This window comes from Asparagus officinalis, chromosome 8 (genome assembly GCF_001876935.1).
Source record: "Asparagus officinalis chromosome 8, Aspof.V1, whole genome shotgun sequence".
NCBI classification, from domain to species: domain Eukaryota; kingdom Viridiplantae; phylum Streptophyta; class Magnoliopsida; order Asparagales; family Asparagaceae; genus Asparagus; species Asparagus officinalis.
The window spans coordinates 75,520,654-75,535,255 of NC_033801.1; the positions used below are offsets into that span (position 1 = coordinate 75,520,654).

Consider the following 14,602-nt stretch of genomic DNA (forward strand, 5'->3'; position numbering starts at 1 on the left):
AATGAGCCCAAGGAAAGATAACATGTCCCAGTCTCATATCACAATCGATGTAGACGATGAAGACACTACCCTAGAATTACCCAGGAAAAAGATAAAGATGAAGAAGGATTGATCTCGACTCAATAAAAATAAAATAGAAGCAACAAAAGATAATGTTTTGTGAATTGTTATAGAATAGTTTTATTTTTTTAGTAAAATTAGGAAGTTTTAGAAGGGATTTTCATAAATTATTTTTAGAGTTTTCATATGCATATGTGGATACTTTTATCATATAAAAGTGTACTATAGTTAGCATTAATCTTCAATTTATAATTTTTTTATTAACTATTTTTTATCATTTTAGCCCACTTTAAATCAATCATCTTGGCTTGTTGACTTTATTACTCATCTTCCTTTTATAATGTTATTTTTTCAAGTGTCTTCACTTTCATAACACTAAACTTCCTCAGGTCAAGCTCAGTTTCATGCCAATCCAATTGATGAAAATTTAAATTGGATTTAGATTATATTTATCTCTTGAAAATTTAACTATCAACATAAAAATTTAAACTAAGTGTAGCCTATTCAAACAAACATTAAATAAATAAATAATTAAAGTGTAAGCGATGAACAAATTTTAGTAAGAAAATAAACCAAAAATACTTAATCAAAGTGAGCAAAAATTATCAAAGAGTAACCAATGAACAAATTTTAGTAAGAAAATAAACTAAAAATACCTAATCATAGCATTTAACCACGTGCATTGGACGTGCATAAAACCTAGTATATATATATATATAAAAAATTTAAACTAAGTGTAGCCTATTCAAACAAACATTAAATAAATAAATAATTAAAGTGTAAGCGATGAACAAATTTTAGTAAGAAAATAAACCAAAAATACTTAATCAAAGTGAGCAAAAATTATCAAAGAGTAACCAATGAACAAATTTTAGTAAGAAAATAAACTAAAAATACCTAATCATAGCATTTAACCACGTGCAATTGGCACCGTGCCCCAAAATAAAATCTAGTTGTATACATGTGTGTTCGTGAGTGTGTGAATGTTATATATATATATAATTCCCATAGTAAATATATATATACCTAAGTGATAATATATATATATATATACTATATAATACTATATATATATATATATATATATGATGTTATATATATATATATATATATACATATATATATATGGAAAAGTGATTTCTAAGTGGGACAACCCATTAAGATTCCCACCTAAGATGCGGTCCTAAAATCACGTTTCTATTCCCTAATTATTTTTTCTGGAATCCGCTTCCATTGAACTTGATCTACTATCTTTATCTTGAAACCTAAACACACCAATTTTGGGCGTGAGCCCGTCGTGTTTGACCCTTTTTCATCCACTCGTTCGTCTTAATCTATTAAACCCGCCGAAAGTATCCACGAAAAAATGAATTATAGAACTTTTATGCACGCGTCCTCTCAGAACGTCAAAACGGAGTACAAGATACAAAGATCACGACGGGTTCAACCCAAAAACTGCGTGTCTTAGAGCGAGTTTAAGAACGTGTTTAGATCAATGTTTTAACGGAGCGGATCGATAAAAAAAAATAGGGAATGATGCTGATTTGAATACCGACCAGCGTTCTTAGGTGGCGCCAATCTAAGGTGTCAGCCTTAGACACTTATAGTATAGGTATATGATATATATATAATATTAGTATAATACTATATACTATATATATAAATATTACCAATAATATTTATTTTTATAAATATACAGTATATAAGTATTGTTCTATATATATAATATATATAGCAAAAGCTGCTTCACTGAATGCACCTGACTCCTTCCAGGCCATACAATTACTAAGCGAAGTCAGCCTAATGATCACAATTAATTGAGCGGAAGCCATTAGATGATCCGGCTTCGTTGCAACTTTATTTCATATCTACGGTAAAACACCCAACACACCAATTTTTGGCGTGAACCCGTCGGTCGTATTGACCTCCGGGTCGAGGCTATGTGCTGAAAAGTTTTTTCCCCTATTCACTCAGAAAATCAAAGTTAAAATTGATTACAGTGAGTAGGCGTGGAGAAGCATCAAAATGATCAACTTGAGAGGACTCACCCCAAACTTGTACTGTGTTGGGGTTTTAAAATATGTAGATCAAAAGATCAATGGAACGGATACACCGACAATTGCCCTTCAATCATGCTAATTTTAGGCGACTTCTCGTTAGATGATGTCTAAAGGAGTCACCTTAGCTTATGACACTTTCCCCTAGTATATTATATATATATATATATAATTATAATATATATATATATATATAATATATATATATATATATATATGTATATTATATATGTAAGTATAATTATATATATAATTATATAGATATATATTATATTATAATTTATATATATATACTTATAATTCATCCTTACCCTATATATATATATAATATATATATACTATTATTTATATGTCAATAATAATTTCGTATATATATATATATTATATATGATATAAAGTGAAGTCTAACCGTGACTCCCCCTTAGTGTAGCTAAGGATGCGCAATCTCAGCACGATATACACAACATATATCAACCATGATTAAATCAATCCCTGATGTTTGTTTGCAAAAAGAAAAGAACCCATTACCAAAACAACCCCTAGACATTGCTCTAGTGTAATGACCCCGCGGCTTTAACAAGATTCCAAAAAAAACCGGAGCGGAGAATTATTCCGTAGAAAAATTCTTCCGCGTGACGTTCGCACTCCGCCCATTTGATCCTCCGCTCGTTGATCCCGCTCGCACCTGACGCATCCGACGTTGACGTCCGCTCGACGTCCGACCTCCGCTCGACGTCTCGTAGGGCGCGCTCGACCTCGCTCGAACTTCCCTCATGCTACCGCACTCGCCATTGATCTCCGCCATTGATCCGCCAGCTCGACATCAGCCGTCGACGTCGACCTCCGCTCGACGTCCCGACCTCCGCTTCGACGTCCTAGGGTCCGTACCTGAAAACTGAGCCGCTCGACCTCCGCTCGACGTCCGCCCAAAAAAAATCATGTCAGGTGCGTTTTTTTTTATTTTGCATGTTAGGTTTTTTTTCATCAGCTTTTATTTTCAGTTTTTGTATTTGATCGTATCAATTTTAGAGTAGATGATTGGAATTGTAATGGGAACGTGTTGGCATTTGGTAGTTTACGAGCAACATTGCTTTTTTATCCAAGTTTAGGTTATGAATTAACTTGTTTGTTGGAGGTTTTAACTATCATATTTTAGTTTAAATTTAGGATAGGTTTAATGTTAAATTGGATATGAGCTTTAAAAATTGTTTAAATTATCGTAATGAGATTGTTTAGTGAAATTGAAAGATGAACTTGAGGACGATTTTCTATAGATTTTGAACTTCTTATATGTGATAATTTGATAGCTTGTATGGACACGCCAACAATTCCCTCACGTGATACAACAATGGTTGAAGATGAGAACAAATTTTGCGGTTTTTTTATTTTGAGGGAAAATTTTGAACAAAAGAAATCTTATGTTTTTAACACGTAGTTATGTTTAATACATCGACAGGTTTGTTTTCTCTATTTTCAGTATACGCACGCTCAGCGTCGCCGTTGAAACTCGTACTCGCCCTCGACATCCCCTCGCTTGTAGCTTGCTTCGACATCTTCATCAGCCCTCATGACTTCGAACAAATTGAAAGCGTCAACGCCTTCGATTTCTTCAAAATCAAAGCCTTCCTCTTCTAAATGCAAAAATCCTCTAACGTCGTAAGTAATTTTTTTTAGATATAATGTTTTTTTAATATGCGTCGAAAGTTGAAATTGCTGCTTCCGCCTACTGATGCCCACCGTCAACAAGTCATTGCTTGATAAGATATATCCTCTTGCATGAGATAATGTGTGTGTTAATAAACTTGTAAAAATTATTATGATTATTGTCATATCGAGTATCTATTTAATTTTTAGGTATATTGTTTGTGTTAATATGCGTCTTAATTTGCCCTAAAATAAGTAATTTTTACCTATTTCTGATTTATAATTTTCTTGTAGGGCTATGATAACACAATTGAGACTTCCGTCCAATTTGTGTTATTTTCGAGATTTAATTGATAAGCGAATTATATTGGATGAAAGGCACATAAAAGCCCTAGAGACGACGCCTTTTCACAACTTCCTCAAGTTATCCACATCCTTGAGCAATGAGCAAATAGTAATTGATTGCTTGATTCCAAAATTTAATTCCGATACATGCTCATTCATGATTGGGAATAAAAATTATGTGTTTGGTATAGATGATATTCACCGAATTACCGGTTTGCCAAAGGAAGGAATTTTGATAAAAATGAGTGGGACAGCGTCTAATACAATCTACACCAATTTTGTAAAGAATTATAAGACACTCAAGGAGAAGAAGAGTAGTAGCTCTAAAGATTTCGGGGAAGCGCGATAGAATGGCCGAGATGATTGTAGATATGAATAATGAAGACCCTATAATATGTGTGAAACTTATTGTGGCTTTCATTATCGGCTTCATATTATGCCCGCAAACATGTAAGACATGTCCCTTATGGGCATTTAGATATGCGGAGCAGTTATCAACTTTGAAGAAATACAATTGGTGTCATGCGGTGTTTACTTTTCTTTGTAAAGAGATGAATAAAGCAAAGAAGTCTCTTAGTATGAGGGGATTATGTCAGCGCTTAAATGCTGAGTACATGGGTGATTTTTCATCCGTTTTACTAGTGAGTTACATGAACATTATTTTGTATATATTTTCAATTTGATAATGATTAGTGTTTATGCACATGCTAATGTATAGTTTCTATATTGTAGGTTTGGTTTTATGAAAAAGTAGGGGAAATAGAGTACACTTCAGATATTGAAAGGTTACCGCCGCTCTTTTGTGTGAAGAATACCGGAAAGTGGAGGAGTACTAGTATGAACAAATTATATAGAAATCCGAAGTTTCTTACTGATAATGGCAAAGTGAATACTCCTCTTATTCATAGGGCATCGCCAAGAGTATTTGTACATATCTTTGCTCTCATAGTTCATTATTTTATCTCTCATTTTTTATGTTCTATGTCTGCAACTATAGTATAAGTACTAATACTTGTATTTTTTTATCTTATAGGAATCAAGGAAAGCTGAATTAATTGCCTTAATTGCGGAGAAGACGTACGAGTTGAACGAGCTCACTACAGAATTACGAGAATTAGAAGAGCAAAGTGCTAGATGCAAAAAACAAAACAAGGAGAAAGAGGATGACAGAAATGTAAAATTTGAAAATAAAAGCGAAGAGGATATGGAAGCTAATGAATATGAGAATTTGGAAGAAACTGAGGAAGCCGATATTTGCAATGACATTTTGATGAGCCCAAGAGACATGAAAATTTTAGAAGAAGCTGTGTGAGTTTATTTTTTTTAATTCTCTTGTAATTTTTCTTTTTATACTTTTTGTATAATTCTTGTGTTACTCTTTGTTAATTATATGCATTTCAACTCCATAGCGATGTTTCTCAAAAAGAGGACGGTGGTAATGACAATAAAAAAGAAACCCCATCTATCAAACGGGCTGTCAGAAAGAGGACGAGGAAGGATGGACCCTCTGTTACTTCACCTTATATATGTCTAGATCAAGCAAAGGAAGGCACAAAGAAGAAACGTGTCATCCAAATATTGGATAGTCCTGAGGGGAAAAAAATTACAAAAATGATGAAGGCTTCATACCTACATCTCTCGACTATCCAGGTAAGGTACTGGTCGATGATTATAAGGACAAATTAATTGAAGACTTTCTACAATCGAAAATGACCAGGTATTTGTTACTGGCTTATTCTAATAATAATCTTTGAATTTACTTAATTTGTGTTGCAATTTTCTCACCATGTACTTGCATATAGTGATACATACATTTGGAAGTGTGCCGAAGCAAGCGTATCTCACTTAGATGCTTATAAACTATTGACAGGAGGTGAACTCAGTGATGATGTAGGTCCTAAACATTTGTGTTATGGTTTGTTTGATGTTGTCTATAAAATCACTTATATTAACTACTTTATTCATTCATGGTAAATTTTGTAGGTGATCGATGCATTTGTTATTCGGCTTTGGAACAAGATTGAAACAACTAATAGTTATGATCGAAAGATACATGTCACAAGGCCTTGGCTTGCAGTAAGTATATCCATGTTGTTTCATTAGTTTGTGGTTTTTATTATTATATAACACTACATTGTTGACATTGATGCATCTTTTAGCTAGCATTTCTAGATGGAAATCGTGAAATGGTGGCAAAACGAATGAAGGAAAATGTTTCTCAGCAGAAGTTCTTAGAGTGTGAAAGAATTCTGATCCCGATTGTCAGCTCCGGACATTGGCACCTGGTAGAGTTAGTGAGAGAGGAGAAAAAAATTCTATCACTACTCCTCAATCAAATCCCCCATTTATACCGCCGATGCTGCGAAATTTAGAAATAAGTTTATAAGTTTCATACAGAGTAATTGGAGATTGGGGAACTTGGAGCATCATGTTATTGTGTCAGTTGACACGCCACAACAAGGACCGTAAGTATTTCATGCATTTCTAATGTAAATGTTCATATTTCTCGAAGACATTTTCACTATTGTTTGTTTTTATTAAATGCAGAACTTTAGATTGCGGGATCTTTATGATTGAATTCATTAACAACATTATCAAAAAGCGGTCCATAACAATTTCAGAAAGAGATTGTGCAAAATATAGAGCAAAGTTTTGTGCAACTCTCTTGTATGCACGTGATTCACCTTTTTTGTAATTATTATTTTAATTATCACAATGGTGTTTGTTTTGTGAGCAATATGCGTATGATGTTATGTGGATGATATTATGTGGACGATACCCTCATTTGATATTATGTGGTTGATATTTTGTAAGTCCTTGTTCTAGAGAATAATTTATTGTACCCAGTTATTAAAATTTTGTACCTACTTATGGACATTTTGTACCTAGTTATGCATATTTTATCTTGAAAAAAATTATTGGTACCCAATTTTGCAAGTTTTGTACCAACTTAATCAATTTGTTGTTCCCACTTATGCAGGTTTTGTACATCATTGATCTGAAAAATTTATTTGTACACAGTTATTGAAATTTTGTACCTACTTATGGATATTTTGTACCTAGTTAGGCACATTTTGTACCTCGTAGTTCTTAAAAAAGTTTATTGTACCCAGTTATTAAAGTTTTGTACCCACATAATCAAGTTTTTGTACCTACTTATACAAGTTTTGTACCTCATTGATCTGAATAAATAATTTATACCTAGTTATTATAATTTTGTACCTACTTAATCAAGTTTTGTACCTAGTTAGGCACATTTTGTACCTCGTAGTTCTTGAAAAAGTTTATTGTACCCAGTTATTAAATTTTTGTACCCACTTAATCAAGTTTTTGTACCCACTTAAACAAGTTTTGTACCTCATTGATCTGAAAAAATCTTAATCAAGTTTTTGTACCCACTTAAACAAGTTTTGTACCTCATTGATCTGAAAAAATAATTTGTACCTAGTTATTACTTAAACAAGTTTTGTACCTCATTGATCTGAAAAAATAATTTGTACCTAGTTATTATAATTTTGTACCTAGTTATGCATATTTTGTCTTGAAAAAATTTATTGGTACCCAAATTTGCAAGTTTTGTACTAACTTAATCAATTTTTTGTTCCCACTTATGCAAGTTTTGTACATCATTGATCTGAAAAATTTATTTGTACCCAGTTATTGAAATTTTGTACCTACTTATGGACATTTTGTACCTAGTTAGGCACATTTTGTACCTCGTAGTTCTTGAAAAAGTTTATTATACCCAGTTATTAAAGTTTTGTACCCACTTATTCAAGTTTTTGTACCCACTTATACAAGTTTTGTACCCAGTTATTATAATTTTGTACCTACTTAATCAAGTTTTTGTACCTAGTTAGGCATATTTTGTACCTCGTAGTTCTTGAAAAAAAATATTGATACCTAATTTTGCAAGTTTTGTACCAACTTAATCTCTTTTCTGTACCCACTTACGCACGTTTTGTACCTCGTAGTTCTTGAAAAAGTTTATTGTACCCAGTTATTAAAGTTTTGTACCCACTTAATCAAGTTTTTGTACCCACTTATACAAGTTTTGTACCTCATTGATCTGAAAAAATAATTTGTACCTAGTTATTATAATTTTGTACCTACTTAATCACATTTTGTACCTAGTTAGGCACATTTTGTACCTCGTAGTTCTTGAAAAAGTTTATTGTACCCAGTTATTAAAGTTTTGTACCCACTTAATCAAGTTTTTGTACCCACTTAAACAAGTTTTGTACCTCATTGATCTGAAAAAATAATTTGTACCCAATTATTATAATTTTGTACCTACTTAATCAAGTTTTGTACCTAGTTAGGCATATTTTGTACCTCGTAGTTCTTGAAAAAAAAATATTGATACCCAATTTTGCAAGTTTTGTACCAACTTAATCTCTTTTCTGTACCCACTTACGCACGTTTTGTACCTCGTAGTTCTTGAAAAAGTTTATTGTACCCAGTTATTAAAGTTTTGTACCTACTTATGGATATTTTGTACCTAGTTAGGCACGTTTTGTACCTCGTAGTTCTTGAAAAAGTTTATTGTACCCACTTAAACAAGTTTTGTACCAACTTAATCAATTTTTTGTACCCACTTATGCACGTTTTGTACATCATTGATATGAAAAAAGTTTATAAAAAATAATTTGTACCTAGTTATTGAAATTTTGTACCTACTTATGGACATTTTGTACCTAGTTAGGCACGTTTTGTACCTCGTAGTTCTTAAAAAAGTTTATTGTACCCAGTTATTAAAGTTTTGTACCCACTTAATCAAATTTTGTACCTAGTTAGGCATATTTTGTACCTCGTAGTTCTTGAAAAAAAATATTGATACCCAATTTTGCAAGTTTTGTACCAACTTAATCTCTTTTCTGTACCCACTTACGCACGTTTTGTACCTCGTAGTTCTTGAAAAAGTTTATTGTACCCAGTTATTAAAGTTTTGTACCTACTTAATCAAATTTTGTACCTAGTGTATCTACTTATGCAAGTTTTGTACCTAGTTAGGCATATTTTGTACCTCGTAGTTCTTGAAAAAATTTATTGTACCCACTTATTAAAAATTTGTACCAACTTATGCACATTTTGTATCTCATAGATCTGGAAAAATTTTTGTACCTCATAGACCTGGAAAAAATTAAATTCAAATTATCATCCATACATGATTAATCCATACAACCACATTATCATCTATACAACCAAATCATTCATATGTACATAAACTTTAATTTAAATTATCAACCATATGTGATTAATCCATACAACCAATCATCCATACGTACATAAACTTTAATTCAAATTTTCAACATTCTTCAGAAACACTTGCTTTGTTTTGGCCCACCGTTAACTTTGTTTTGGCCCTCAGTTAACTTTGTTTTGAGCCTCCGTTAACTTTCTCGACCACCACCTGCAACATTTTTCACCTACAAAAAAATTATAACTTTAACATGACAAATGCATCGACAGGAAACAATTATTAAATCAAGATTAAATATAATACCTTAGCTAAAGGACAACTCGTTATATAATGTCCTTTTCCCTTACAAAATCCACAAAATCTTTGTTTTTTCATACCCTTTTCTTGTGCTATCTCCATTCCAGACTTAATTCTAGTAGTTTGTGCTGGTCGTCCCTTCGTGGCAATAGGCTTATCTGGATCACGAATAGTGATTTGAGTTGCGTCCTCTACAGAGATGGGTATGGATGAAGTAGGCATCTTATTGCTGGCATTGCTCTCATTTCCATTATCGTTAAGTTCCTTTTCTTTCTTGTAAGCACCAACTTCTTCAAAAAATGAGTCTAAAAAAGCACTGAACTTATCGTAAAGTGTACTTGAAGTCAATGTATCTTCTAGTGCCTTGTTACATCTACTCCTAAGGGCCCAATGTTTAATGATAGAAAGTTGGTTTTCACTATTTGAAATGCAATTTCTAACAACTCCGCAACCAACATGTCTTGCTTTAATTGTCCATCGTTGCATAATATATCTTGATGGAATTTCTAATACTTGCTTCTTTACTAAAATGTGCAAGCTATGTTTGCATAATATACCTTCCATTTCAAATTTCGCACAAGAGCACTTAATTCTTTTATCTTTGGATGCATCGAAAACAACATGATGCTTTACCGTCTTTTTCCTCCCAGCCTCGCGATCTATATTCCAAACGGCATAAGTAGCACTTGCGCCATCCTTCGACAACCTCTCATGAAGCATGGAGTAACTATCCTTGTGTTCTTTCTGAAAGATATTAAACATATTCTTTGTATAATTCTCCCTAGCTTGTTTTTTCAATGGGATGTTCAATTATCAATGTGGGAACAGAGTTTGTGGACTTAAAATCTTGCTCAAGTTCAGCGGCTCGGCGAGCTTCAGCAGCTTTATTATATTGCTTAACAAAATCATGTAACTCGGTATTTGCATTCACAAAATGATCAAAAAAGGCATTAATTCCCTCACTCCGCTGAGTAGATATCATTCCTGCAGTAAAAGTGTCTTTAAGATACACTGGAGCCTAATGGTCTCGATGATTGTATAAATTTACTAACCAATTCCTTTATCTGCACCATATTTATCCCGCATTTCTTCCCAACACTTTACAATTTTTTCTTCTGATTTACTCCAATACCATTTGTTATACTTTATACCCACGTCCTCACCATATTCATTATACATTGATTGAATATTTTGTAAGGCATTCCTATGAAGGTGCCAAGAACAAAAGTGATGACGAGTTTGAGGAAAAACTTTGTGAATTGCACCACACATAGCTTTATCTTGATCAGTGATGATTGTGGAAAAACTTTGTGAATTGCACCACACATAGCTTTATCTTGATCAGTGATGATTGTTAATGGTGCTATACCCGACATACATTTTAATTGCACCACACATAGCTTTATCTTGATCAGTGATGATTGTTAATGGTGCTATACCCGACATACATTTTAACCATTGGCTAAATAACCATATAAACATCTCCTCCGTTTCATCGGTCAGTAACGCACACCCAAATAGAGTAGATTGTCGATGATGGTTAATGCCCGTAAATGGTGCAAACGGCAATTTTAAATTGTTCGTTCTATATGTAACATCAAAGCAAACAACATCTCCAAATTACAAGTAAGAAGTCTTCGACCTACCATCCATCCAAAAAATACTTCTCATCGTCCCATCATTTTCTAAATCAAGTGCGAAGTAAAATTGAGGATCAGATACCTTTTTCTCTACGAGTTTGAGGAAAAACTTTGTGAATTGCACCACACATAGCTTTATCTTGATCAGTGATGATTGTTAAGGGTGCTACACCCGACATACATTTTAACCATTAGCTAAATAACTATATAAACGTCTCCTCCGTTTCATCGGCCAGTAACGCACACCCAAATAGAGTAGATTGTCAATGATGGTTAACGCCCGTAAATAGTGAAAACGGCAATTTTAAATTGTTCGTTCTATATGTAACATCAAAGCAAACAACATCTCCAAATTGCAAGTAAGAAGTCCTCGACCTACCATCCATCCAAAAAACACTTCTCATCGTCCCATCATTTTCTAAATCAAATGCGAAGTAAAATTGAGGATCAGTTACATTTTTCTCTTGAAATTGACGAACTATGCTCACGCACTCATGACCGACATTATTTTTTCGTTTTATTCTAAGTTGTGCTTGGCATTCTTGTTGAGTGAGAGAGCCTTGCTCATTTCCATGAGCAACGTCTACAACCTTACAAATGGTAGAAGGCCGTAAACCTTGATTGTCAAGAGTATCTATCAACCTTCTTGTCGATTGAGCTCGATGAAGTGTCCGATGTGAGTAGTGCTTCTTTACCCGATTTGGGGTGGTTAATGGATGACCATTATGATTAATGTTTAAATTTCGGACCACCCATTTTTCAGTGCTTCTATCGAGTCCAATAACCATCCTTACATTGCGTCCACATCTTGTATCGAACTTTCGAACTACATTCCGACCATCTTCTCTTTTATCTTTTAAAAATTTAAAACCTTCCTTGTCACATACATATATTCTAGATATGATTGCAACTTTCTTTCTAGACCAAGTTGTGTGACCCTTGCGAACACTAAATCCCTTAAGTCTAGCGTATGCATTGTAGAAATTATAAGCTTCCTCATGAGTAGAAAACTTCATTCCAATATATGGATCAACAACAAAATTACCTTCACTATTTTTAACGCCAATAGGCTCATCAACATTCTGTTCATGCTCGGATGCCTGTAAAAATAGAGAAACAAATATTATAAAACCCATTATAAAAGACAACTATTTTGGTATATGTCATTAGATAGTAGTACACAATAGACAATAAGATATTATCACCTGAGAGAAAAAACTTATCGTAGATAGTAAACCATAGTCATCGCCGTCAAGGTCAAGGGCTATATATTTGTTCTCTTCTTCAACCATTGTTGTATCACGTGAGAGAATTGTTGGCGTGTCCATACAAGCTATCAAATTATCACATATAAGAAGTTCAAAATCTATAGAAAATCATCCTCAAGTTCATCTTTCAATTTCACTAAACAATCTCATTACAATAATTTAAACAATTTTTAAAGCTCATATCCAATTTAACATTAAACCTATCCTAAAATTTAAACTAAAATATGATAGTTAAAACCTCCAACAAACAAGTTAATTCATAACCTCAACTTGGATCAAAAAGCAATGTTGCTCGTAAACTACCAAATGCCAACACGTTCCCATTACAATTCCAACCATCTACTCTAAAATTGATACGATCAAATACAAAAACTGAAAATAAAAGCTGATGAAAAAAAAACCTAACATGCAAAAAAAAAAGCACCTGAGATGATTTTTTTGGGGCGGACGTCGAGCGGAGGTCGAGCGGCCCTAGAGATGTCGAGCGGACGTCGACGTCGAGCGGAGGTCGAGCGGGGATCAATGGCGGAGATCAATGGCGGAGGTCGGACGTCGAGGGAAGGTCGAGCGGAGGTCGAGCGGCCCTAGAGACGTCGAGCGGAGGTCGGACGTCGAGCGGACGTCGACGTCGAGCGGAGGTCGAGCGGGGATCAATGGCGGAGGCGGATCAACGAGCGGGGGGATCAATGGCGGAGGCGGACGACGAGGTTTCAGCGGAAAATTTTTTCCGCTCGTTTTTTTTTCTACGGAAATTTTTTCCGCTGGTTTTTTTCTTCCGTTCGTTTTTTTTTTGGGGAATTTGTTAAACCGCGTCATTAATAGGGTGTTTTTATGGTAATGGGTTTTTTTCTTTTTTTGGGAATTGATTTAAATCAATGGTTGGGATGATTTTGGGGTTTTTGAGATCAATTGCTGAGATTGCGCATCCTTAGGCTACACCTAGGGAGTCATCCTTAGGCTACACCTAGGGTAAGTAACATGGGAGCATGAATGCAAATCTGTATGACCCTCTAATAGAAAATAATGTTGCTGAGTAAGGCACTCACAATATCCTGTGATATCACCTACCTTACTCAATTGCCCTGTGGAAATAGGTGTGTTAACAATGATGCACATGGAGTGAAGTCTACCGCGGTCTCATTGCAGTATACCAACTAACGCATTCTGAGTGTAGTCCTCGCGGTCTCATTGCAGAGTGTCAACTAACCCACTTAAGCATCCAAACTACCATGAAATGTAATATGCGTCACTCTCTATCATGAAAAATGCAGAGTATAGGGTGCGTACCTCCAAACGCTCGTGCGTGATAAAATCCAATACGTGTACTCTCGTAAAATACGCACATGTATCAACGTGTGACTTGAACTCCATGTTCGCGATCAAGGCATGTGAGAAAGAAACAAAGTTTACAAAAATACCCAGACCAGTTGACCGATCATGTGCCATCGGTCGACTGATGGCTTGCACAAAACGTGCACAACAGCCTTGATCAGTCGACTATTGGTCCATGATCGATCGATTGACCAGAGCAAATCAAAAATCTTGATTGACAACATTAGTCGACTGATCTGAGCAAAAATTCCAATTTTCTGGGAAAAAGTTGTATGTTTGCTTATATTCATCAAAACTCAAAATTTCTAAATAAAGCCCATGTATAAAACTTAAATCAACATATTTAAAGTTATACCTACTACATGAAAACACTAAAAATGATCTTAAGGGGATCTAATAACTCTATCATGCTTCTAATTGTAAAACCATCAGGAAAACAACTATCTTGAACAAAAACTCATATTAGATCACGTTCAACACTTAAATCCAAAACTGAGAATTTGTTTTATGTCTTTTTAAATTAAAAGATTAGATCTTTATATCATACGGTTCAAAAAAGAAGTGATATTTATACATAAACTAGGTTTAGAAATCCAACAAAAACTGTTTGAAGTAAAAAAGAAATAGGGGATGGGTTTGGAGGAGATGGAACTCGCCTCAAAACATGCTGAGCTCCCCAAATATGCAAGAAAACACGATCCTCCTTCACCAAAAGTCACGAATCTCACCCTTCTCTTGATTTTACTTCTCAAAGCT

General features: G+C 34.1%; 1 protein-coding gene across 1 annotated transcript; it reads right to left on the reverse strand.

The window, feature by feature from the left end:
* LOC109821385 (protein FAR1-RELATED SEQUENCE 5-like) lies at nucleotides 9,500-12,538 on the reverse strand. The gene is made up of 5 exons (XM_020387576.1): nucleotides 12,452-12,538; nucleotides 11,626-12,346; nucleotides 10,433-10,590; nucleotides 9,613-10,350; nucleotides 9,500-9,535 (listed from the first exon to the last, which is right to left on the reverse strand). The coding sequence occupies exons 1-5, from the start codon at nucleotides 12,536-12,538 to the stop codon at nucleotides 9,500-9,502; spliced, it is 1,740 nt and encodes a 579-aa protein (XP_020243165.1).